This window comes from Phytophthora sojae, assembly GCF_000149755.1.
Source record: "Phytophthora sojae unplaced genomic scaffold PHYSOscaffold_6, whole genome shotgun sequence".
NCBI classification, from domain to species: domain Eukaryota; phylum Oomycota; class Peronosporomycetes; order Peronosporales; family Peronosporaceae; genus Phytophthora; species Phytophthora sojae.
Genome location: NW_009258120.1, coordinates 2,934,243 through 2,958,586, shown reverse-complemented (window position 1 = coordinate 2,958,586; position 24,344 = coordinate 2,934,243). Strand labels below are relative to the sequence as shown.

The window sequence follows — 24,344 nt, the reverse complement described above, 5'->3', positions numbered from 1 at the left end:
CGTCGTTTGTGCAGATCTAAAATTGGGTCGGATCTAATTAGTGCAAGCACGACACAGAATATAGTCTACGGTATGTGTATGTGCTGCAGTCATTCCAGTGCATGTTGAAGTTCATCTGAGTATCATAAGTTTTAAGGCACGGGCGAGGCTCCGCTAAGCGAGTGGTTCTCCTGGCTGGCAGCGTACCACGGACAGGACAAGACTTGAGTTAGTGCTCCGGTCTGCTTGTCCACGTGCCAGCGCAGCAGCAGCAGGTTGAAGGTGCGTAGCATCTTTTTGGGCAGCATGCGTCCAAGCAGAAGCATCATCACGGACGAGGCCTGGTACACGTGCTCTCCGTAGTACAGATACCCCGTGAGTAGAAGCGCCTCGACAGTCGTGCATCTCTTCCCCTTGTACATGACGTAGGCCATGTCGTCGCAGTCTCGGAACAACTTTCGGAATGGTCCTCCGATGCAGTTCCGTTCGAAGGAGGTGAGACCGTCGTTGACGGACTTCTTCTTGATAATACCCTCGATCGTCGGAGGAGCTCCATTCGGATCCGGAACTGAAGTTCGACTGCTTCGGCTGTGCTTGAAGCTGCCTTGACCCGTCAGCGACATTCTGGCGGACATCACGGCGCTCTTGACCTTCGGACTCAGGCGCTTGACGATGAGCGAAGACAGAGCGGCCACGATACCCAAACCGACCGAGAAGATGAGGATGAAGATGATCAAGTTGGTCTTGTACACGACGCACGAGTCGTTCAGACCGCAGTATTTGGCTCCGCGAGCGGAAGTCTTGCGTAGAATTTCGCCGTTCTGCGCCGTGATGAATTCCAGAGGAGTCGATTGGACGGACAGCAGAATGGCGGCCACGGTGGAGGTGATGACGATCTGCATGGTCTCCCACGTGAGGCGGAAGTGGCGATCCAGCTGCTGATCTCCTGATCGAGCCTTGGCCAAGTTCACGAACGAGTACGAGAAGGTGAAGATGCAGCACGTGAGGTTCATGACCGACTCGGTCGACAACGTGCCCGTCGAGAGGCCGAGCATGTACAAGTCAGAATTGTAGACGATGTGGTACGTGATCTGCGCGAGGTAGACCACCTGCATGCGTCCATTCTGGCAGCGATAGGCCCAAATCTGCGTCAGCAGCACCGATTGGTTGTGCGACATCACCTGGTAGAGACTGATCATGCCCATGAGCAGCATCTGCATGACCACAATGCCCGGTAAAATACTGAGGGCGACGGTGTCGCCGTAGCGGCTTCGAAACGTGTTGAGGTTCATGCCAATGCGCGTCGGATTATCTTCGTTGACGTAGTTGACCCACTCCCAGATCGAGTTGAAGTAGTTGTGAATGCACACGTCGCCCGTGGAGCACATTGGAATGTCGTCGGGGGAGTGGATCATGAGTCCGTAGGAAGACCAGCGCTTTGAGACGTCACAGGTATCCTCAATGTAGACGCCGGTTGTGTTGACAGCACGAACGCGGCAGCCGCCGTAATAACCTTTGAAAAGAGGCTGCAGCACGGAAGTGAAGCCGTACTTTGTCGTTCCAGCCGGAGCAGCGCGTGGCACTGGAGGAATGCTGCTCTCGAAGTTGTACGGAAACAACTTGAGTAGATCCGGGAATACTGCTAGCAGGTCTTCGCCGTTAGTTGCGAGTGCGAGCTTGGAGCCAACTAAATTGTCGTCGATAGTCACATCAGGGCGGCATTCGGTGTAGTCTGGGAAGATATTGAAGTCGATGCCAGGGATGCTGGCGAAGTTGATGCTGCCCTTGACAGTCGGATACAGGAACAACCGTGTGATAGTGTAGATGTTCCATCCCGACTCGCACAGAGCTTTACCAGCCACTGCAATCTCGAGTTCGCGTTGGAATTGCGGCGCGATGTTTAGGTTCAGAGTATTCACGACGTCCAGAATGTCTTGAGCACTTCCAGCGATGCCTGCAGTCATGGACCCCCACTCGTTCACTCCACTCTGGCAGTACACGCCTTTCGCGTCGAGTTTCTCTCCGAGCTCGAGAGCTTCCGCGCTTAACGTGCTGAAGTCGTACAGTGACAGATCTGGAGAGCGTCCGGCGAAGCTCTTGAACGTTGTCGCTCCGATGAGCGCGTCCTGCGCGAAGATGCTGTACTTGATCAAGCAGACTTTGTTAAGACCCAGGCATCCCGTGCACCCTCCAGCCATCGTCGGGTCTTGCTCCGTGAACGCGTAGATGCTGTCATCGACTAGAATGAGGACGTTGCCGTGCGACAGATAGCTGGTTGACGTGAAGACCACCAGCAACGCTAGAGGCCACACCACAATGCGTCCAGCTACGGCTAAAAGCGCCCCGATGACGGACGGCTTGAGCAGATTCGTCCAGCGATGACTCTCGCGCTCCTGCCGCTGCGCCGCGTGATACTCCTTCGCCCAGCCCCCATGGTCTTCGACCTCCACATTGTACTTGTCGCCTGCAGTCATGGTCGCTCGACAGATAACAACAAGCTGAGCTCAGCTCAGCTCAGAGGACACCACGATAGCCTATCTGGGGCGAAAGTCGTTTCAAGTCCAGGTGTCCGTTGTCCAGGTGTCTATATCCTCCTCAGAATGGGGGAACGTGAGGAACGTCACTAATAGATCAGCAACTTTGTTGGCACTCTGTTGGCTTCAAGCACCAGGACGGGTCGTTTTTAGATCCTGACGACCCTGGTCAGAAACGTGAGCTCATTCGAGAAACACGTAGATCTACATGCACGTGCTGCTCTTGGGAATAACTGCGTCCAAACTTTGCTGCAGCAGAGGCTGCTTAAATATTTGCTCTTTCGACTTGGTATTAGTACTCCTCCAGTTTAATGGAGAAGTTTGTTTCACGTCCAAGTCTTTAAAAATAAGACTTGGACGTGCCGACTCTGTTCTTTAGTGGGAATTCTCTACCAAAACAGTATGTATAGCACGCTAGAACATCCGTTGAGTTGTCGGCTACAGTACAACGATGTGTTCTACTCGTATCACCGTCAATAAAAGCTGCAAGCTCTGGCGGCAGACGTCCAAACTGCGAATATTTTCCGGGAATCCTTCCATCATTCTAAACAGAAGTATTGGCGCACTAAAGAGAAGATGATCAATTGTCCCTTGAGTTCTAAGCTGGGCGTGTTGCGTACTAAATCATCTTACGATTTGATCTCTGTAAACATGAGAGGCCACGATGTTTACTCGACGTGTAAACGTGTAAGGGGCAAAGTCTCATCGTTTTGGTTGGACTCAGTTCGGCATTCGCCCTCGAGGGAACTGCCACAGCTGCTGCTTCTCTCTGTGTCCAAGATGCGTTCGCATCATTTTTTATTGGCGATGATGTTCATGGTTGTCGGCGCCAGCAACGTTTCCCTAGCAGCAGCGGGGGTCAGAAAGACCAAAATGTCGTCGTTCGAGTCGCGCGACTGTCTATCGCAAGCTTTCGTTGCCGCTGACGACCGCGTTGCCACTCAAACGCGATCTCTAAGACTCACCAAGGACGACAACACCGAGGAAAGAGGAGTGAGGCGAAGTCACTATGGTCGAAACTCGTAGACAAGATCCCTATCAAGGTGAGGATGGCGTTCGGGCTCGAGTTTGACCGAAGACTACGTCAAGAAGGCGCTGAAGATGGAGGGGCTTTCTGGGACCGCACTGACGTCCCACAAGAATTACAATCTGCTCGTGAAATATGTGGACACGGCGGAAATGTATCGGCTGAATAAATGGGCTCGAGGAGGCTTCCCTACGTACGATATCTGGGTAGAACTCGGCTTGGGTCGCGTCACAAGTCTGGCGCAGATTGAGCAGGTCAAGAACACGAACGCGTACCGAATCTACAAGCGTTATGTGAACGCGTTCGACGACAGTGTTATTTCAACGATGGGCTCTGGGTATCATCTTCCCAAGCTCGTGAGTGACAAGGCTACTCCGGCTGAAATGACGGCAAGAGCACAGATTTGGGCTGAAGCAGGGAGATCGGACGACTATGTGATGATGATGCTGGGACTGACAGGACTGAAGGGGGCCAAGCTCGCCAGAAACAGGAACTACCCGTATTACACGGAATTTCTGGCTAAACGCCAAGTCAACCCACGCTACTAGAGATATCTCCACGTTGGCAACAAATACGGAATTACAACGAGGCGCTATTTGGTTCTAGTGTAGAACTTCTACATTTTTCACTGCGCGCGATGTCCATCCGTGTATCTTAGTTTTGAGCGTAGTTTTACTTTATACATATGACTACTTCGAAGTACTTAGTACCCGATTCTACAGCAAAAAAGGAGGTGCGTATTTTGGTGATGCTCTCATATTAGAAAAAAAAGCAAGAAAAAAATGATGAGACTACGTAGTAAGACACTTTGATTTATCGTATTTGGTGTCACGAAGTACCAGCACCTTAGAGCGATCAAGGTGTTTCTCAGTGTAATCCTGACGTGTTTTTTCTTCATCAACCTGTTTTGAGCCATCAAGAGAACTCAGTTAGACTGGGTGCATGTGCCTTTGACACTCGAAAGCTGCACCAGTGTACAAGAAAAAATAAATAAAAAAGAGGAATAGTCCTTGCAAGCAGGGTGTGCTTCATACCAATTTAACCAACAGTTCGTAAAGACTGGTTCTCGTACGTGGTTTCCAAAAATTCCTACAAAGTCAAGGTCCGTAAAGCGTATGCTACCTCCGGAGCCGTGGGACGGTCATCTGGATCATGAGCGAGACAACGGTTCGCCAAAGCACGAATGTCTGGAGGGCAGTGTGGCGAAAAGCTCGGTCGAATGGCCCCCACCGCGATCATCTGCAGGATGGCTACATTTGCCAGCGGATTGTTGCTCGGTCCTCGTGCGTCTTCATACGGGATCGCGTGCGTGTCGAGTTCAGAGAGCACCACTCCGAAGCTGAAGATGTCCGCCGCCTGGTTGTAGTCTTCCTTACCCGCCAAAACTTCAGGAGCCTCCCACCTACTCGTCCCCACGCCTTGTGTCATGGTATTCTCTTCCGACATGATGCGAGAGACACCAAAGTCCGTCAACTTGGCTCGCATTTCTCTCGAAAGCAAAATGTTGCGGGACTTGAGATCGCGATGCACAATTGGAGGGATAAACGAGTGCAGGTACACGAGCGCCTCAATCACATCCGTGGCAATCTCCAGCTTCCTGGCAGCCCACGTGCGAGGAGTGTGGGGGTAGATCAGGAACTCGCGGAGATCTCCACCGACCATGTACTCTGACAGCGCTTGCAGATCCGACTCCGTCATCCAGGCGGCTCCAACCAGCTTGACGATGTTGGGGTGGTCAAAGTTCGCGACCATTTTGATCTCCTCGAGGAAATTCTGCGTGTTCTGCTGAGTTTCGAACACTTTTCGCAAGCGCTTGGAAGCCAGCAATTGAGTCCCACGATACTTGACAAGCCACACATCTGCGTACGCTCCGCCGCCGATTTTTCTCACGTCTTCAATCTCGTCGGCTTTCAGCTGAATTGCTAGAAGTTGCGGGTCTTGCCATACCGATGCGTACGATTCATTCGTGTTCTTGGTCGGCGTATTGTCAGAGCCGGGCGGTACGCTTGGAGACTGCTTCTGCTTCTGCCACCTCCACAGGAACACACCGACGAGCGCCATAACGACTGCAGTGCCGACCACGCAGCCAGCAAGCACGCCGCCGGAATAATAACCTGGACACGAATAGGAGTAGCTGTACAGCTTCCGCTCCACGGGTGTATTCGAACGCATCAGTGCACCGCTGGCACTAGGTCTCTCCGTAGCGTCAGCGATGCAGACCGAGAGTCCGTGAATTTGCTGCAGGTCTGAATCGCATCCGCTCAGAGCATCGAAATCTTCTTCTTCGAGATCCCACGTCAGATTGCGGAGGAAGTCAGCTTGGATTGCTGTAAAATCGCGCGATAAAGGAGCGTTGCCTTTCATGCGCCTGCATCAATAACTTTTAGTACTTCATCGCATCGATTGATTGGGTGGCTCTATAGAGTTGCGTACAATGTTTTCAGATGACGGAAGAGAACTACGCTTTCAGGGATGGCAGAAAAACGGTTGTGCGATAAATCTCTACAAATACGAAATAAGGCATCCTCAGGTTAATGAATATGTAAAAAAAAAAGGCAGATAGCAGAAAAGCACTTACAGAGTGTGCAGCTTAGGAAAGTACCCTTCGAATGAGTGCATATCGTTGGCTCGTAGGCTTCTACATTTCAGTCCACGACATTGCTATTGTGAGAAGAGGAATATTTTGTAAAATAAATAAAAGCAGCACGACCCAAGGGACTTACAGTGATACGAGGCTGTTCGAGTAAGCGCTGACATCGACGTCCTCGATCCAATTGGAATCCAGATTCCTGCTCGCAGAGTAAACCCAGTATTTGTTTAGTCTGAAGTCCGTGTACAATGAACCCAGGAGTGATACTCACAGATGCGAAAGCGACTGAAGGGGAAGCAGAGCAAGCGTGGGGAACCCAGTCAACAGGTCATTCTCGAGACGCAACCGAGTAGTCGTCGCTGGTAGAAACGGCGGGAGCCGGGCAACGGCAGCCGACATATTCAGGCTAACGATCGCGACGTCGGCCGCTTGGATCGCTTCGATAGCGAAGTCAGGTCTGAAATCCACCGAGGACACGACGCCTCTCGTAACACGGTCTGATTTGTTTCCACCAGCAAGCGTGCTACATGTATTGGGGGCGTTAGCGAATCTGCGTTAGTGCACGAAAGTTAGTTCACTCATGAACAGCATAACGTACATTTGCGTTACGTCTGGACCCAGCTCCATCGCGCCAAGGAGGCAGATAGCGTTTCCGAGATCGCTATAGCCCTCAAGACACGAATACCCGTCCGAATCATCGATGATGCAGGGGGTGGGTTGGCCGCAGAGATCACTGCAGTCGGTCGTCAGAATACTGGCACCTTCGACCCCCTTCGCCACTAACAACAGCAATAGCGTCCGCTTCAGCCCCGAAATCATAGGTCTACCACGCATGGAGATCAGAATCGTATTCGCCTTCACTTGAGTCGGGCACTGCACTGCAATTTGCAAAGTGATGACATGGCAATGTACCCAGCCAGACTCATGCGCAGGCATCAACAAACTAGGCACTTGGTACATAAACAATCGAAAGTACCTAGATGGAGTTTTCAAAATGTCCTTGTTTATGAGAATGGCTTCAGGCTTGGTTCTATAGTAAATAGTGGTCCATTGATGGTTATGTCGTTGGTACATGTATTTCTCGGTGCTTTTATCTTATCTAGCGCAGTAGCAACTGGGCTAGAACTACTAGAAACACTCATTCCGTCGCCGCTACAATAACCACTGCCACCACCCTCCTCCCGTTACTTTCGTCACTATGCCTTCAAGCTTCGCGCCAATATAATTCGTGCTAGCTCGACCTCCCTCTGCTCTGTGCATTTGGCACGCCAATGAAGCTCTCATACATGGCAGCGCATTCCGCGGCAGCCGTACCTGCCAAATTATAAGATGGGGCTGGGTCGACCAGGCAATCGTAACAGACCAATATACCAAAGTAAGTATTTTAAACTAGGGCTCCGCGAAGGCTGGGATAGGAGGTTTTTGGTATAATCGCTTTCTATTATTATGAGTTTTTTTACGAACCACGGGCATCTCCTGCGCCTGCTTCGCAGCCGCGGCGTCTGCTTCGCAGCCGCGGCGTCTGCCCGGTAATTCACCTCAAAATTGTAGATACATGATATGCCTTGGCGGTGCTTATACACAGTGATAAAACGAACCTTGCTCGAGATCTGTTTGTAGCTTGTAGAAAATGAAAATGTTTACCTTTGTATGCTTCTGCCCGCTTCAATCATTCACTTTACTTCACTCCTACTATTCGATATATGTTACTGACTCATACCGGTTCAATCTGCCCACGCATATAAACCTTTTGGAAGCCGAGTGTGGTACCGCGGCCATACCGGTGTGATGGGTATCCTACCAGTTCAGCTTCCCCACATATAAACCTTCAGTGCGGCACCGGGGTCACACCGGTTTCAGGACAATGTTCCAGTTAGGTGTCAAGAGGGGTCACCTTTTGACTTGACGTACCACGGATATAATCCTATTTGGTCTGCGATAGCAGCACTAACGTTGCTTCCTATCCCAGTATAATAAACTAACTACATGTAGCCTGGCAATCGACTTATTATCAAATCTTCGTTACCTTACATTGGCTTGTGGATACCACAGAACGAGCAAGGAGCAGCTACACTGTACCTGCGCGCTGTTGCGCATCATGGAATTTATCACATATTATGGGTAACAACAGCTCTCTAGCTTGGTGGACCTGGCATCACCACCACACAGACTGAAAATCTTGATCGACGCAGTGTCGGGACTACCCGTGAATTAGTCCCGGTGTGAGAACGATTCACACTCGGCCCCATGAATATATCTCTTGCCAGGAACACAAACACTGTTGATAGCGACTTGTAGAACACATTCTCTAAATCAAATGCTTCACTTTACCATACTAATATATAGATCTTTGTATGGTGCCTAATTAAAGGTTTCCAAAGTGCCGATTTCAAGTCCAAAGGGCATATCCTAGTTTGTTGATGCCTGCTCATGCGTGAGCATAAACAATGTGCAAATCTGGTGGGATCCCGATCCAAGAATCATGAAGCCAAAGTTTCGAGTCGAAACGATGCACTGCTGGATATTGCTCGCGGCATCGCCATTGAAGTGGAACGCTTTGGTAGATTGAATAATGGATTTAGGCGTCACGCGCTGTAGCGATCAAGCTCGAGCTCATTTTGGTCGACCTCTAGGCTATCGGTGTAGCCATTCCGAGTCTGTGGTTCTCGGTGCTCGCAGTGTACCAAGTGCACGATAATGGGTAAGTCAGCGTGCCATCTTGCGGGTCTACGCGCCAACGGAGCAGTATTACATTGAACGTTCGTAGCATTCGCTGCGGTACCAATCGAGCAACCAACAGCAGCATCACCGCCGTCGCCTGGTAGATGTGCTCGCCATAGTAGAGATACCCCGTGAGCAGCAGCGCCTCAGTCGTGATGCATCTCTTACCATTGTACGAGACGTACGCGATATCTTCGCAGTCGTGGAATAATTTAGTGAATGGAGCGCCAATACAGTTCTTCTCGAACGACGTGAGCTCCTCGGGTGTGGCCGAGTTGACTTCATACTCCCTCTTCTTCGTGATACTCACTCCAGCCGCTGAGACCTTGTTACCTGCACTCTTCGAGCCAAAAGTACCGTTCACAGAATTTACCTTCGAAGTAAACAGTTTGGCGATGAGCGAGGTGATGACAGTTGGAGTTAAGGACAGGATCACCACCACCGACGGCATGTTATACGCGAAGAGAATGCAAGAGTCGTTTAACCCGCAGTACTTGGCACCACGAGCTGAAGTCTTGCGTAGAATCTCCGCGTTCTTGGTAAGAATCGACACGAACGGCGTGCGCTGTACGGACAGCAGAATCGAGCCGACACAAATCGTGACAGGCAACTGCAGGGCCTCCCAGATGAGTCGATAGTGTCTGTCCAGCTGCTGGTCACCCGAGCGAGCCTTGACCATGTTCACGAACGAGTACGAGAAGGTGAAGAAGCAGCACGTGAGGTTTGCGATGGATTCACCGGTGAGTGTACCAGTCGCGAGCCCAAGCATGTACAGGTCCGAGTTGTAGTAGAAGTGGTAGGTGATCTGAGCCAGGTAGACGATCTGCATGCGGCCGTTCTGGCATCGATAAGCCCAGATCTGGGTGAGCAGCACCGATCGTCTGTGTGGCATCACCTGGTACAGACTCACGACGCCCATGAGGAGGATCTGCGTGACCACAATACCAGGGAGGAGGTTGATCCCGACGGTGTCACCGTATCGACTGCGGAAGGTGTTGAGGTAGAGCGCGACTCGGTTGGGGTTTTGAGGGTCCACCTCCACCAGTCCTTCCCATTGCGTGTTGAAGTAGTTGTGGATGCAGACGTCTTTAGTGCTGCAGAGAGGAATGTCGTCGGGAGACTGCACCATCAACCCATACGTCGCCCAGTGCTTGGAGATCTCGCACGTGTCTTCGATGTAGACGCCCGACGTGTTGACTTCTCGAACGCGGCAGCCTCCGTAGTACGCTTGCAGTTCAGGCTCCACAACAGTCGCGGCCCCATACTTCGTGTTAGTGGCTGGAACAATGCGCGAGACTTCGCTCATGCTGCTAGGGAAACAGCGTCAACACATCGGGGACTTGTGCGAGCAGATCCTCGCCATCGGTGGCTAGTGCGAGCTTGGAATTCGTATACTCGACCTCGACGTCTGGCCGGCACTCGGTGAATTCAGGGAAGACGCTGAATGTGGCGGCGGGGATCTTGCCGAACTCGCCGTTGCCAGCGCCAGTCGGGTACAAGTAGAGCCGCGCAGTCCCGAATATCGTCCAGGTCGCCTTGCACTCGTCCTCTCGCTCGACAGCCAGCTCCAGCTCACGCTGCGTCTGCAGAGACACGCCGATGTTGAGTGTCGAGACGATGTTCAGTATCTGCTGCGGCGTGCTCGTGGCCATGACCGTGGTAGACCCCCACTCGTTGATGCCGCTGTGGCAAATGGTACCGTCACCATCCAATTCCTCTCCGAGAGCTAGAACATCACTGTTCAAAGAGCTGAAGTCGTAGAGCGATTCCGTTGGGGGTTGGCTGACGAGGGCTGCGAATGTCGGGGCACTGACGAACGCCTTATCACTGAACAAACTGAGCTTGAGCAGAGTGATTTTGCATGCTCCAAGGCACCCTGTGCACCCTCCAGCCATCGATAAATCCTTCTCAGTGAACGAGAACAAGCTGGCGCTGGGCTTGATGAGGACAGGGGCGTCTGAGAGGTACTTGGTGGCGACGAAAAGGAGGAATAGCGCGAGCGGCCCGATGACAACTCGGCCTGTGACTGCTAGTAACGCGGCGATGCCGGACGGATGGAACCAGCTTGTACTTGATCGTGTCTTGCGGTTTAGTAGTTGCTGGTGGTAGTGCTCAAGCGCCCAATCGGTAGGAGGGTCTTGGTTGGTCATGCTACAGCGTCCGTGGCTTGTCGAGCTGAAGTCGTTGCAACAGGCAGTCTCCGCTATTAGATCGTCAACGGGCTTGAAGTGGTGAAGCACGCATTTGCCAGCGAAAGACACGTAAAATACACTAAGTACTTTGCTCCACGAGTAGAAAGTTTACGAAAAACCTCGGCGTTTTGAGAGAGAAAAAAATCACCACGAGTGGAATTCGCTGAATGGAGAGCAACAGCACTCGGAACAGAAATCGTGAGAGCGATCTGCATGGTCTCCCATTTCTCCCGTACGAGCCGAAAGTGGCGGTCTAGCTTCTGGTCTTCCTCCTGATCACGCCTTGTTCAAGTTGATAAAGGAGTATGAGAAGGCGAAAAAGCAGCACGTGAGGTTTGCGATCGATTCCAGGTCAGAGTTCCAGTGGCGTATACAAGTCCGAGTTGTAGATGAGATAGTACGAACTCTGTGCCAGCTAGATCACCCGCACGTGGCCGTTCTGGCATGGATGAGCGTCAGCAGCACGGATCGCTGGTGCCACATCACCTGGTAGAGACCGGTAACTCCCATGAGAGGAGAATCTGGGCGACTACGGAGTCGGGGGTACGTCCAACAAAGCGTAGCTTCGATCGAAAATATGATTCCCAATGAACAGAGGCCGTCAGTCATAAAGACTACTGAACTCTCTTCTACATGTACTACGGGGAATTTTGTTTTGAAAAGCTAGGCAACCTAGCTGGAATCGTTTCGAAGTACTCCACATGAAATTAGGTTTACTTTCCGCAACTTCGTCGACTGCGATCAAGCACGTACTATTCATCGCCATACTGGTAGTGTACAGCTACACCACACTTTCAGCTTCCGACGGCAGCGTTGTGCTTCATCATCAGATATTCACCGGCAAGTACTGGCGGGTATTTGGCCGGGTTCTCCGGAGACTGGCACGTTGGGATGCATTCCACAATGGTATCGGCGTTGATATTGTGGAAAAAGGCGATGGACTGACGTCGGTTGTTGGCGCAGCCCGACGGCGGGTTGATCACTCGGTGCATCGTCGAGCGCCACTTATCGTTGGTCCAGTGCTGCATCAAATCTCCGAGGTTGACCACGTACGAGTTGGCGGGGGCCTTCACACTGTGCCACTCTCCTTGTAAATCACGCACTTGCAGCCCTCCAGGAGCGTCGTCCACCGCCAAGATCGTCAGACTGCCGTAGTCCGTATGCGCCGACGCTCGGATCTGCTCCGTGCCAGGCTCTTGGTCTTGATGCGGGTAATTCCTACCAAAGACAACACACCACGAGTTCATTAGACAGCAACCTCCTTCCCTCTTTAATCTCGTCACTTACAAGATCCTCAGCGATGACATGTGGTTGCCGATCTTCTGGTCGAAAAAGTCTCTCGGCAGCTTCAACGCACAGGCGAAGACCTTCATCATGAGCGCCGCGAGCTTCTCCACGCTCCGGTAGTACGTCGTCATGGCGTCCTTAAACCCCTCGGGTCCTTCGGGCCATCGGGTCGGGACGTTGAGCTCGCGTCCTTCCGGTCCGACACACACTTGGAAGGTCTCTTTCAGGTCGGGGAGAGCCTTCCCGTCGTCCTTTTCGCGCGAGTTGGACAGGATCTCGGCGCTCTCGTAGCCGTAGGGGTACTCGGGGGACATGGGGACCTGCATCTTGACGTCCGACGGTTGGTCGAAATAGTCCCGCGCAGCTTCGAACGCTGCGCTGATGGTTTCAGGGGGAACGCCGTGGTTGGTGATGACCAGGAAGCCGACGTTGCGACAGGCGTCCGCCACTTGCTCCACCACTCGGTCGCGCGCGGCGCTGGAGCTGGCGGATTCATTAACGAAGGGCGAGATGTCGATCACCGGCACGAACATAGTGGGAGGGGGTTGGCGGTGGGTTGGAGAATGAGCAGTGGGTTAGCGGCGGTTTGTGATCAAGTAACGACTAACCAGAGAGATCTTCGACGTTGAAGTGAAAGGGGTACCCAGTACGGAGCGCTACATATAGATGAGACTCGTGCAGATCGACTTGCTCCCGCTAGTGAGCTCTGAAATGCATGTGTACGTACTGCATTCCAAGTGAAAATTGCATTGAAAATGTTAGTGCAATATATCGAGGTCGCTTCTTCATTTCTGGGTGGTTGACCTAAGAAGCGATAGGAACAGGCAATGCTTTGGACCTGTCAACCCCAGCAGCGTTGCTTTTAGGGCTTGGATGTCTTTTTAAAGACATTTAAAAATACCGCCGATGTTGGCGCACACACATCCGTTGAAGTCAAGTGGGTTTCAGGACGAGCCTTTGGTCACGACGAGGCTATTTTCTGGAGTGCGGCGGAGGTCAAGGTCTCGACGTGGCCGACCACCCACATTCCAAAGCAACCACCCGGACACTTGGCAGCAGGACTTGGTCGGGGAATTCTGTCCTCTGACCACGTACGACTCACGGCGACGAGATGACCGGCCGTGCCAGGGGTGAAGTCGGATCTAGGCACTGGTCTGCGGCGTATTTCAACGAGCAGGCTGCGGCTCGCAAGACGCAAGGATGGGGGTCTCTCCTCCGCCCCTCTGCGCTCGCAGCGTACGTCGCTATTGCTGGAAGAATCGTTGCGGGCCCGATCGCACTGTTGCTGCTGTTTGCTGCTACCGGGTATTTGTCGGACGCCGCGGTCTTCATCAAGGCTGACGAGAGCATCTTCGCGTTTACGGAGCGAGATCCGTCCATGGCTGGAGGCTGCACGGGGTGCCTTGGTCCGTGCAAGATCGTCATGCTCAAGTACAAGCTGATCGAGGATGTAGCCATCACCTCCGCGCCGCCGTTCTTCACCTTCACATCATTAGCCCCAAACGTGTCGCTGTACGACTTCAGCTCTCTCAGTGACGAGGTGCTCACGTTCTCGGACGCTCTGGACGCGAATGGAACACTCTGTCAGAGCAGCAAGAACGAGTGGGGGACGTCACAATCGTCGTCACGGGGACTGCACAGGAACTCTACAACATTATCAAGATAGCGAAGCTCAACCTCTCCCCACAAATGATGCGGGAGCTGGAGCTAGCCATTGAACACGCCGACGAGTGCGTCACCGGGTGGACTATGATGTCCGTTGTGAGACTCTTCCAGTACCCTACAACAGAGGGCAGCACGGATTTCGGTCAGGTTCCAGCCGTGGACACTCACGTCTTCCCCGACTACCCAGAATGCCGTCCTGTGGTTGAAATTACCGATGATCTTGTGGGCTCAAAGCTGGCGCTTGACACGAATGGTCGAGATCTATTGGAAGTGGTTCCGGATGAATTGACGCTGTTCCCGTACAGCTTCACTAGCAGCCTGCCTCATATCGCACGATCAGTTCCAGCGGATAAAACGAAAACGAAGAATGGAGCGTCGAGTGTGGTGCAGACTTACCTTCGAGCTTACTATGGTGGCTGTCGTGTGCGAGCAGTGAACACGACCGGCGTCTACATTGAAGATACGTGCGAGATCTCCAAGCACTGGGTCAGCTACGGACTGATGGTGCATTCCCCCGACGATGTTCCTCTCTGCAGCGCTGCAGTCGTCTGCATTCACAACTTTTTCAATTCTTTGTGGGAATGGGAGCACTACATCGACCCCAACGTAGCCAACCGCGTGGGCATGAACCTCAACACGTTCCGCAGTCGATACGCGGATACTGTTGCTATCAGCTTGCTACCTGGCGCAGTGGTCATGCAGATCCTCCTCATGGGTATCATCAGTCTGTACCAGACGATGTCGCACAAGCGGTCCGTGTTGTTAACTCAGATCTGGGCGTATCGATGCCAGAATGGACGCATGTAAGTGATTTACCTGGCGCAGATCGCCTACCACGTGGTGTACAACTCGGACTTGTACATGATCGGCTTGTCGGATGAGTCGCAAAACAGTTGTAAGCTTAAGCTGTCAGCTCTTCGCTTACGTTTGCTTGGCTTTAACCGCAGTGTACCGTATCCAATGTTGAAAAGCTCAATAGCGTGTTTTTTGTCACGGATTTCTGGCATAGGTGCGTCCAGCTTGGCCTCGATCCCATTCATAATGTGCCGCATCATAATTGACCATTCTGACTGCGTCGCTTTTTTCTGCGGTGTATCCAGGTCGTCCGATGGTATTCCTTTGTACGGGGGGTAGTTGAGCTTTGGATTTCCGAACCACCATAGCATCCATGCCCCAAGGGGATCGATATTCGGAAAACTAAACTCTCTAGGTAGCACATGAGATTTCCCGTCCCAGACATGATACTGGTGCACTGGAACTGGCGCTGGCACTACGGCGTTGATCGACGGACGCTGTTCGAGCCCAACTTCGTCTAACAACGATCGAATTTCATCACGCAATAACTCTCTCGTAATATTGCCCGCTGCCACACCCTTTTTCTCAAGTACATGCTCCATTCTCTGCTCCAGTTTGCCAGGCAGCTCATCAATTGATCTTTGCTGCTGGTCAAGCTTCTTGTATAGCTCAATATAGGGCGGTATCCCCGTTGGTTGCATCCAGACAGACTCTCCAGCTACTAGTTGGCCTTCAAGCGTCCTAAAGACAGTGGGGCTTGTAAACAAATGTGTCGAAAGTAATGCATGGGTGGCCGGTAAATGCTGTTGCAAATATTCCGCGTGATGCACGAGTGATGCTAGGCACAACCGCAAAATTCCTGCCATATTCGCTTCACGAGAGAGAACCGGAAACATAGTCTCCACGCGCGATTTCACATTTTTATCGGGGCCATCCTGAAAATGGGGCGGTAAAGTAGCGAACTTAGAGTCATTTACGGGAAGTCCTGCCACTACTCGCCCCAGGAATTGATCCCCTGCGGCTTCATAACGGAAATAGCGATCTTGAACTCCACCGAGGCTCCATCCGCAGCGAAGACACACACTCACGATCGAGGGACCACCTGTAGGTCCTCCACAAGCGAATGTAGCCACTCCTTTGGGCACCGAGTGCGTACCGTAACTTTTACCAGCGTCTCCTTGCTTCAAAAGGTTAGTCAGCACCTTGCTAAATCGTAGCTTCTGGTTAGAGCCTGGAAATAGTGCCCCCGGTTCCAATGGAGGGTGGCATGCAAGATAAATTGCCAAGGCAGTCACCCAGCACGTTGATGGGCTCAGCAGGTTCACGTACAGGTGGCGTGGATCACGGGGCCCTGAACCCTCCTGGTTAGTCTTCGTCTTCACAAATATTACTCCAACGCTATCATCTTTCGCCACGAGATGCTGACTTTGGAGGGTCTGGACCGACATTGAGCGACACATCAAATTCCACTGCGAAGTAAAAAAAAGATGCGAAAACCCGCCATCACCCGCCACGAGAGTCGAATTGCACAACTCCTTATAAAGGGAGTACGTGAGTGGCTGTTTTCCTGATGTCTTTGGGGTGCTAGTCTGGGCCTGATCAGCCTCCATCCGCTTCATACCGCAGAACAGTTGCTTCATATCATCACCGTACTCAGGAGGCAGCGCCACGCGCTCCACGCGATAAAGATCCTTGATAGCACTTCGGTACCCGCTCAGCGTAGCCGTCTTCACAGAAGCGCTCTTGAACACCAGAAAACGCTCAAAAACACTCGGTGTAAACTCACTTAGATTAATGTCATCATCAGCGTCGAAAAACCTGGCGATGTTCTCATCCTCCTTAGCGAGCTCGCTCCTGATCCACTTCTTAATCCCGTTGAGGCTGCTCTTGTACTTTTCTCTTGTTTGCTTGGTGACGCATACATCGCGTATCGCCTCGACGTCAGCATGACTGGTACTCCGCGCTTGAGCAAAAGCGCGTTGCGAGCCTCCATCACTCATGTTGCTGTTGGGTCGATGTTCTTTGTGTGTTGCTGTCAAATTTTAGCCAATGAAGGACTTGATGTAAGCGTCGGCGGCTCCCGCTTACGTTTGCTCAGAAGAAATGGATGGCAACAGTCGCATAATGAAAGCCAGTCAAATCCCGTGAGGAAAAAACATTTCCTGCAAAATGTCAGCTGTCCACGCCGACGACTTCGCAGGAACCCCTATATGCTACTTACGAAAGCGAAGGAATAATGCATTCACTTTGCCCCTGAAGTTGAAGTCGACACCATGAATGTAGCCATAGCCATCTCTCACAAAATGTATCCATCTCCTCTAAAACCAATGTGCACCACACCATGACTGTACCCATAATTCCGCCCATACAAAAATCCCCACAGTTAAGCATGGGTCGCAGTCGCTCTCGGTCGCGGTCTCCTGCCCGCTCTCGGCGTCATGGGGGCCCCTCCTCCTCCTCGTCGCGCCGCGACCGCCACGCGTCCTCGTCCCGCCGCCGCAGTCGCAGCAGGAGTCGAAGCCGGAGCCAAACGCGCAGCAGGCGCCGCGAGGACGCGTCGCCTCCGCCCGCTCAGGGCGACGACAAGAACGGCGAGATCTCGCTGAGCATCGAGGAGACCAACAAGCTGCGGCTATCGCTCGGGCTCAAGCCGCTGTCCGTGGGCCCCTCCAAGAAGGAGCAGGCGGTCGTCAGCGTGCAGAAGAGCAGCGCGCAGCTCGAGGCCGAGCGCGAGCAGCAGGAGCTCAAGCGCAAGCTGCAGCAGTCGCGCACAAGGCGCGAATTAACCCAAAAATTAGCCGGTAAATCGCTCGGCGAGCAGTTAAAAGAGGACCTGGAGGCGCAAAAGAAGGGTCAAAAGAAGGGTAGCCATGATGCTCTGGAGTGGGTCAAGCAGTCCAGGAACAAGAAGGAGGAGAAGAAGACGGAGGAGAAGAAGGCTGAGAAGGAGGAGAAGTATGACGCCGCCGCGCTGGCTGGTATGACTGTGGGTCACGCGCTGGACACCTTTGAGGACGGACAGGAAGTTGTACTCACGTTGAAGGATTCACGCGTGCTCGGTGAGGACGGCAAGGACCTCAATGAGGCGGAGGACGAGCTCGTGAACGTCGAGCTGAGTGAAAAAGACCGGCGGTTGGAGCACCAGGCGCGCGCCAAGCGTGCCGCAATGCCCGTGTACTCAGGCTACGATGACGATGAGTTTATTGAGATGGGGAGCTCCAGGAAGAGGAAGAACGGGACTAAGTTGTTGGCCCAGTATGACGAGGAGCAGGACGTGGCGGAGGCCGCGGAGGCGAGGAAGTTTAAGCTGGACGCTACGGGAGGATCAGCGGTGCTGGAGAGTGAGGGGAAGCAGGAAGAAGAGGACGACGTGGCGGTGATTTCGCTGTCCATGGATCGCACCAAGCAGGCGGAGGATTACTACACGAAGGAGGAGGTGGAAGCGCAGTTTGCCAAGAAGAAGAACAAGAAACTGAGAAAGAAGAAGAAGAAGAAATCGCGTCGTCATCATGATGAAGATTTAGGTGAGAATGATGCGGTTGAAGTGCAGCTGGAGTCTGGAGCTGCTGAAGAGGAGGGAGGGGACGCTGTGTCGCTGGTAGCCCAGTTGGAGCAGGAGGCGCTGCAGGCTGGCGCTTCTGGATCTAAAGACCGCGGAAAGCGGAAGCGTAGCCGTCGCGAGGACGACGAAGACCCTGAGGAGGAAGAGAACTTGCTTCGCTTTCAGGAGGCGCGAGAGAAGGCGAATGCTGTGGCGTCGGAGGCGCTGGCTGCCAGCTCGGGTAAGAGGCGGATGAAGCGACGCCCAGTTGATGACAGCGAGATTGTGGACGATGCCGCCGCTATAGAGATGGAGCTTGGCGCTTCGCTGGCTCGCGCGCGGCAATTGGCACAGCAGCAGAGTCAGACGCAGACACCCGTTGCACCGACAACCAGTGAGGCCCGGATCGCGCAACTCGTTAGCCAAACGATTAGCAACGAGGAAGATACGACCCCGGCTGTTTCTACTGACAGCGCTGGCGACGTCGTGATGAGCAGCACTGCAGCTGTCAGTAGCAAGCCGGTTGGTCAAGTGTTTGGCGAGGTCGGCACCACATCAAACACGGTGGTCTTCAACGAGGCTACCGACTTCGAGACTCGGCTACGTGACGCCATGGAGAAGCGTGCGGCCCAGTTTCAGGCTGCAACTGGCGGTGCTACAGCACCGACGCTGCCAGCGTCTGATAAGCATCAGCAAGTTGCGGCCGCTGAAGAGCAGAAGCACGAAGACGACATGGAGATTGACGAGGAGACGAAAGAGGAGGACAACGATGAAGACGAAGAGACTAAAGAGAATGAGGTGTGGGGCGAAGAGCAGCCACTGGTGGGCACGGGCATGGGTGCGACATTGGCGCTGCTTCGCAAGACGGGAGACCTCCGTCAGACTCGCGTTGAGCGCCAAGCCGGCCGTGCGAATGATGCACGTGACCGCAACTTCGAGGACGATTTACGCATCAAGAACGGCGTGAAGCTGGACTACCGCGACGAGTTTGGTCGTCTGCTCACCAAGAAGGAGGCCTTCCGTATGCTGTCGTACAAGTTCCACGGCCACGAGCCAGGAAAGAAGAAAAAGGAGAAGCGCCTGAAGCAGCTCAAGGAGGAGCTCGAGGCGCAGAAGCTGCTCTCCGGAGAAGGCAGCACGAAGATGATGAAGGTGCTCGAGAAGAAGCAAAAACACACCAAGGAAGCTCACGTTGTGCTCTCCAGCGGAGTATAGCGAGCTCCTGTACGCTCACCTGAGAGCTCCTGTCTCAAGCCTCGCTCCTAGCTAAGGTAAAATAACACTGGGGACGAGAGTTTGCCTTTGCTCTCATTGCTCAATGTATGCTCTCTGTGCTCTTGTGCTTATGGTCAGGGCCAGTCTACCTCTGCTCAAAGGCATTGAGTACGAGCGAGAAACGACGGCCCTTAACTTCTCTTGCGACCTTCAGGTGCTTGGACTTTCTCGAAGAAGAACATAGTGGAGGTGAGCTCAACAGCTTCATTCCTGAATCAGCCATCCAAGAGATCAAGAGACCACCGCGACAGCCTGCAGTTCCTCCAGTGGCTATGGCTTATTCATCGATCTGGCAATGGATCAGTGCTCTCACCACGCGTGCAGCGTCTAAGTGTTCGTCGACGGTAAGCCAGGTACTGCACAAGAAGGCGCTGTGGAGGCTGCACGTTGACTTGACTAACTTGTGCGCCGTGCGCAGGTGAACTCTGTTGGACAGCCTGTCGCTCTCCTGCTGATGCAGGAAAATGAAGACCTAAAGGCGGAGAAGCGTGCAGCCGAAAGACAGATCGCCGAGCTGGAGGAGCAGCTGGAAGACAGTCACGAGGCCATGGCCAAGGTCACTGAAAAGCTTGCCGCCCTGGAGAAGCATGTGCACCTGGGGAAACAGGAGCATGAAGAGGCAGAAAGTCTGATCACGGCGCTGAAGGAGCGACTGAAGAAGGAGCAAGACGGCAATGCAGCGCTCAGCCAGACACTGGCAGATATGGAGGACCTTCGCGCTGCTGACACGGCGGAGATCGCGAAGCTGACGAAACGCTTCAACAAGCGCAAAGTGGCGGCCGAGATCGCGGGCCTGGAGAAGGAGGTCGCGGACCTAAAAAAGCAAGTTGCGGTGCTGCAGTCGCTGAAGAAAGTGTACGACAAGAACCAACTGCTGGCGCTGCGGGTTCAAAGAGCCTCTGCAGCAGCCAGAAGAAAATGGCCAAGCGTGACAAGTAGGTAGGCCAGTTCTACCACTTCCGTAGTATGCGCTCCGACAGTTGTAATGACAACCTACGAATACAAGCCCACTTCAACTTTTGGTCTTCACTTCCAGTGCGTTCAAAAATGGGAATAAGTAGATTGTTCGAGCCTTCTACATGTACATCTGCGCCAATGTGGGCGGGAGGAGAGGGTGGGTCTCCAATGAATCAAAAAGGTCCTGTTCCTACTGGCACAGCGGGTTCGTACGCTCTCGAGCCACGACGACCGAGAGGTAGGCTGCACTCGCGCTGGGCTGTGCATCTCCGTCCTCGTCCCCACGACGGAGTCGGTTGGCGAACGTCGCCGGCAGCTCCGACTCCTTCGGGGTCGTCACCGCCATGTAGCCGCTGGGCTGTTCCGCAGCCATCTTGCTGCGACTCAAGCTCTTGGTGAAGCTCATGCTCATACTGCGCAGGTTGTTGGGGCTTCCCGGTCCCTGTCGACGAGCAGCGGCGCCTTCGGGATCAATAAACTCGTCGAACTGCAGGCCTTGCTGCATGTCGTGGTGCACCTCGCGGAACATGCGCACGATTGTAGCCATCATGATCAACTCGCCGGCGTTCGAGGATAGAGCGTAGATGGGAGACGGCATGAGGTAGCCAACTAGCAGCGCCACGGCCCCCACGAGCATCCAGATCCACGGGTTGAAGCACGTGGCGTGCACCATGTACGAGTAGTTGGTGCCGTAGTTCCACAGCCGTAGGCCGATGTAGAGCGCGAGCGCCACAAGCACCAGCGCCGGTAGAATGGCACACACGGCGTGGGCCGTGCTGTCCCCCTGCAGCTCGTACATGCTGGCGATCTCGGGCGTGAGATCCGACGTCCAGCGGTAGGTCACGAGCAGGTTGAGCACCAGCAGCGCGCAGCCCACGAGCCACACGAAGAAGCGCAGGCACGTGGACAGCCACCAGCGGCGTCTGGCCAGACTCGAGGCCGCGCCGGCGTTGTCGCAGCTGCTGCCGCGCTCGCGGTGGCCGCTCTCGAACGAGATGCCGCAGAAGTTGACCGACTTGTGCTTGTGCACCATGTAGGCCAGCTCGTAGCACACCAGCAGCAGCATGGGCGTCACGCACGCGTGGAAGGCCAGCATGGCCTGCGTGCTGGCGCGACGACGGTCGATGCCCGTTGTAGCCATGATGGCGTTGTCGAACACGAGGCTGAAGCAGATAAATGGCTGCATACAATACACGCAGAAGGAGCATGTCTTAGTCTATAGAGCCCAGTAGGAGAAGACGAATAGACCGACGTACCGTGAGCAGGAAGGCGGCGGTGGTGGAGTATTTCTTGGCATAGCCGAGCGAGTAGTAGAAGAGCACGACGCCGACGGCCACGAAGACCCAGAAGACGGGCACGAAGGCCGGCAGCACGTGCACCTCGTAGTCGTCGTCCGAGCGCATGTCCGCAGGTCACGTAATGAGGAGAGGGGGGGGGGCTCTACCTATCTACTTTATCTCCCGAGCGGCGGCGGGGGGGTGTGCGTCAATCCAGAAGAACCCGGTCGGTCGGGAGCTGTCAGCAGCCCAAGTCGAGGTCGGGCTCCGCGGGGTCGATGGCTGCGAATGTGATCGCCCAAGAGACGGGAGCTCCGCAGACACAGCGCCAGAGTGGTAGAGACACCGAGGACTTGGCCGTTCTTATCCCCCACAGATGGCGCCGACCCCATCCGCAGCATTTCAGCCGTGACCAGCACAGCGTCGCATGCGCCACAGCCGTTTCCAGCGCCTCAAATTAGCGGCCAGCAGCAAAACGCTCGTCGTGGATATTCCACTCGCCCCACAGAACAATTGAAGAGGCGGCGGTACAACAGGCAAGCAACAACGAGGAGCTACAATGAGAGGACAACGAGGAGCTGCGATAAGGGAGTGAGCAGGGCAACAAATGCAGGGAGGGTCCGTGAGGGACGCTCCCGAGCGTTCATTTCCTGATTAAACTGACTAGAGCTAGAGGAGCGTGCAGTGCGCGCACCCGGATGGGGCGGGGAGCTGCGCCTCCGCGTCCTCGAGCACCGGCGTGACCGTCACGTTGGCTACAGCTGGAGCTACTTGAGTTTGAGCTGGAGCTGGATCGACGCGAGGCATTCAGTTCTCGTACACCCACTCGTCGTCCTGGGCGCCCCACTCGACGACGCCCTCCGGGAACCAGAGGTTGATCTCCTTCTCGGCCGACTCGACCGAGTCCGAGCCGTGGCACACGTTGCGGCCGACGTCCACGCAGAAGTCGCCGCGGATCGTGCCCAGAGCCGACTCGGTGGGCTTGGTGGCGCCGAGCATCTTGCGGCCCTCGAGCACCACGTTGGTGCCCTCCCAGACCATGCACGTCACGGGGCCCGAGCTCATGTACTTGATGAGGGCCGGGAAGAAGGGGCGGCCGGCCAGGTCCGAGTAGTGGGCCTCCAGGTGCTCCACCGACGGGCGGGCGAGCTTCAGGGCCACGAGCTTGTAGCCCTTGGTCTCGAAGCGCTTAATGATCTCGCCGACCAGGTGACGCTGCACGCCGTCGGGCTTGACCATGATGTAGGTGCGTTCGCGGGCCATGATTGCTGGGGAGGGGTGAGACTTGAGACCGAGAGGGATCTTTTGGGAATGAACCCCGTGAACTCCGTTGCCACGTGTGGACCAGTGCCTAGAAAAACGTTTTAGCAAATCGCTGCTCTTCGAGGGGTTGGTAGGAGGCGATATTTAATCCAATCATCAAGTTGTAACACAGCTAAGTGATATGATAGCGGATAAGTGTTGCAGTAACGGTTGTCGATTTCGGTGGTCGAAGTCGAAGGGAGCTTCAACCTGAGCTGGCTGCTGCTGGCTGAGGGGTGCCTTTGGGTGACCGCGGCCACAGCTGTTGATCTATTCTACATGGTTGGAGCCGTTGCGGCTTGCTGGCTCACGGGCGTTGGAAGTGCGAGGCGATGAGGAGGCGGAAGGCCTGGTCCTCGTCGAAGCCGAGCTGCTGCAGCATCTTCTCGGCGTGCAGCACGAGCAGCGGGTCCATCTCGATGATGGTCTCGTCGTAGTTGGCGCACGCGCGCAGCACGCGCAGCAGCGCGTCGCTCTCGGGGTGGTCCAGCGCGAAGCTGTAGAGCTTGAACGCGCGCTGGATCATCATGGCGCGCGGGCACGACTTGCACGTGCACAGGTAGTCTTCGATGCAGGGCTGCGGAGGATCTGGCCAAACCCAAAGAAGCAAGCACAAACAATCAGCTCCACCCAAGAAAGTACACAGGCCAATAGCAATTCTACCTGCATCGAAGGTCTGGGCGTGGCGCGGCGTCGACTGGTCGCTGTAGGTCGGCGACTGCGCACGGAGGTTGATGCCTGTCGAAGCAAGACAAACAAAGAGCACGGTTAAGGGGCGCTGCACATTTGCATACACGGCGCGATGCACACGTACCTGATCTCGGGCAGGAGTTGGGGGCGGGTAGCAGCGCTCGTGCCTCGGGGGGCAGCTCATACGCTTCATCGTAGGCAGGAGGTGGTGCCTTCTCTTCCTCGCGGTCGTCCTGGACCTGCACAACGCCTTCAGCAGAGACGAGCACCATCGCGTTCTCTCCAAAGCCGTGGCTGCTGGACACCGAGAGCGGCGTGTCCGGGGAGAAGCCGAGGCTGGACAACGCGTCGTCGATGCTGGAGGTGCGTCCTTCGTGGTCCAGCGACAGCGACGGCTCGTAGTCGTACATGGGCATCAGCGCCCTCGCCTCCTCCCTGCTCAGCGTCCGGTACCGCTCGCCTGTTTTCCACGTGTCCACTACAACGAACAACAATGGCAGCACCGCCACCCC

General features: G+C 54.4%; 14 protein-coding genes across 14 annotated transcripts; 4 read left to right on the top strand and 10 right to left on the bottom strand.

Annotated features, from left to right (window-relative positions):
- Window positions 1-131: 131 nt before the first annotated feature.
- On the bottom strand, window positions 132-2,453 carry PHYSODRAFT_511111 (hypothetical protein; the record flags this gene model as incomplete). The annotated part of the gene is made up of 1 exon (XM_009532917.1): window positions 132-2,453. The coding sequence occupies one exon, from the start codon at window positions 2,451-2,453 to the stop codon at window positions 132-134; it is 2,322 nt and encodes a 773-aa protein (XP_009531212.1).
- Window positions 2,454-3,386: 933 nt separating this feature from the next.
- On the top strand, window positions 3,387-3,539 carry PHYSODRAFT_286692 (hypothetical protein; the record flags this gene model as incomplete). The annotated part of the gene is made up of 1 exon (XM_009532916.1): window positions 3,387-3,539. The coding sequence occupies one exon, from the start codon at window positions 3,387-3,389 to the stop codon at window positions 3,537-3,539; it is 153 nt and encodes a 50-aa protein (XP_009531211.1).
- Window positions 3,540-3,563: 24 nt separating this feature from the next.
- On the top strand, window positions 3,564-4,088 carry PHYSODRAFT_513852 (hypothetical protein; the record flags this gene model as incomplete). The annotated part of the gene is made up of 1 exon (XM_009532915.1): window positions 3,564-4,088. A coding segment is annotated over one exon (525 nt), but the record flags the coding sequence as incomplete, so codon positions are not given.
- Window positions 4,089-4,629: 541 nt separating this feature from the next.
- Window positions 4,630-6,649, bottom strand: PHYSODRAFT_513011 (hypothetical protein; the record flags this gene model as incomplete). Its single annotated transcript, XM_009532914.1, has 6 exons — window positions 4,630-5,511; window positions 5,608-5,908; window positions 5,974-6,042; window positions 6,119-6,178; window positions 6,264-6,329; window positions 6,402-6,649. Coding segments are annotated over 6 exons (1,626 nt in total), but the record flags the coding sequence as incomplete, so codon positions are not given.
- Window positions 6,650-8,762: 2,113 nt separating this feature from the next.
- On the bottom strand, window positions 8,763-10,983 carry PHYSODRAFT_547229 (hypothetical protein; the record flags this gene model as incomplete). Its single annotated transcript, XM_009532913.1, is given in 2 exon segments — window positions 8,763-10,152; window positions 10,172-10,983. Coding segments are annotated over 2 exon segments (1,965 nt in total), but the record flags the coding sequence as incomplete, so codon positions are not given.
- An 854-nt stretch (window positions 10,984-11,837) lies between these two features.
- PHYSODRAFT_303182 (hypothetical protein) lies at window positions 11,838-12,863 on the bottom strand (the record flags this gene model as incomplete). Its single annotated transcript, XM_009532912.1, has 2 exons — window positions 11,838-12,261; window positions 12,331-12,863. 2 exons carry the CDS (start codon window positions 12,861-12,863, stop codon window positions 11,838-11,840), a joined length of 957 nt encoding a protein of 318 aa, XP_009531207.1.
- A 578-nt stretch (window positions 12,864-13,441) lies between these two features.
- Window positions 13,442-14,802, top strand: PHYSODRAFT_249472 (hypothetical protein; the record flags this gene model as incomplete). Its single annotated transcript, XM_009532911.1, has 2 exons — window positions 13,442-13,862; window positions 13,919-14,802. The coding sequence occupies 2 exons, from the start codon at window positions 13,442-13,444 to the stop codon at window positions 14,800-14,802; spliced, it is 1,305 nt and encodes a 434-aa protein (XP_009531206.1).
- A 221-nt stretch (window positions 14,803-15,023) lies between these two features.
- On the bottom strand, window positions 15,024-15,686 carry PHYSODRAFT_439487 (hypothetical protein; the record flags this gene model as incomplete). Its single annotated transcript, XM_009532910.1, has 1 exon — window positions 15,024-15,686. A coding segment is annotated over one exon (663 nt), but the record flags the coding sequence as incomplete, so codon positions are not given.
- On the bottom strand, window positions 15,678-16,148 carry PHYSODRAFT_415318 (hypothetical protein; the record flags this gene model as incomplete). The annotated part of the gene is made up of 2 exons (XM_009532909.1): window positions 15,678-15,811; window positions 15,908-16,148. Coding segments are annotated over 2 exons (375 nt in total), but the record flags the coding sequence as incomplete, so codon positions are not given.
- A 33-nt stretch (window positions 16,149-16,181) lies between these two features.
- PHYSODRAFT_511626 (hypothetical protein) lies at window positions 16,182-16,790 on the bottom strand (the record flags this gene model as incomplete). Its single annotated transcript, XM_009532908.1, has 1 exon — window positions 16,182-16,790. A coding segment is annotated over one exon (609 nt), but the record flags the coding sequence as incomplete, so codon positions are not given.
- A 389-nt stretch (window positions 16,791-17,179) lies between these two features.
- Window positions 17,180-19,546, top strand: PHYSODRAFT_513489 (hypothetical protein; the record flags this gene model as incomplete). The annotated part of the gene is made up of 5 exons (XM_009532907.1): window positions 17,180-17,677; window positions 17,735-18,290; window positions 18,363-18,725; window positions 18,837-18,983; window positions 19,044-19,546. 5 exons carry the CDS (start codon window positions 17,180-17,182, stop codon window positions 19,544-19,546), a joined length of 2,067 nt encoding a protein of 688 aa, XP_009531202.1.
- A 1,207-nt stretch (window positions 19,547-20,753) lies between these two features.
- On the bottom strand, window positions 20,754-22,158 carry PHYSODRAFT_562300 (hypothetical protein; the record flags this gene model as incomplete). The annotated part of the gene is made up of 2 exons (XM_009532906.1): window positions 21,820-22,158; window positions 20,754-21,743 (listed from the first exon to the last, which is right to left on the bottom strand). The coding sequence occupies exons 1-2, from the start codon at window positions 21,964-21,966 to the stop codon at window positions 20,754-20,756; spliced, it is 1,137 nt and encodes a 378-aa protein (XP_009531201.1). The 5' UTR covers window positions 21,967-22,158.
- A 275-nt stretch (window positions 22,159-22,433) lies between these two features.
- On the bottom strand, window positions 22,434-23,136 carry PHYSODRAFT_286691 (hypothetical protein). The gene has a single exon (XM_009532905.1). It carries the CDS (start codon window positions 23,101-23,103, stop codon window positions 22,648-22,650), a length of 456 nt encoding a protein of 151 aa, XP_009531200.1. The 5' UTR covers window positions 23,104-23,136; the 3' UTR covers window positions 22,434-22,647.
- A 313-nt stretch (window positions 23,137-23,449) lies between these two features.
- On the bottom strand, window positions 23,450-24,248 carry PHYSODRAFT_512749 (hypothetical protein; the record flags this gene model as incomplete). The annotated part of the gene is made up of 3 exons (XM_009532904.1): window positions 23,450-23,730; window positions 23,806-23,880; window positions 23,957-24,248. The coding sequence occupies 3 exons, from the start codon at window positions 24,246-24,248 to the stop codon at window positions 23,450-23,452; spliced, it is 648 nt and encodes a 215-aa protein (XP_009531199.1).
- Between the last annotated feature and the right edge of the window lie 96 nt (window positions 24,249-24,344).

Bases quoted from the DNA above. Each gene is read 5' to 3' on its own strand.
- PHYSODRAFT_286691 (XM_009532905.1), bottom strand. From the start codon at position 23,103: ATGGCCCGCGAACGCACCTACATCATGGTCAAGCCCGACGGCGTGCAG.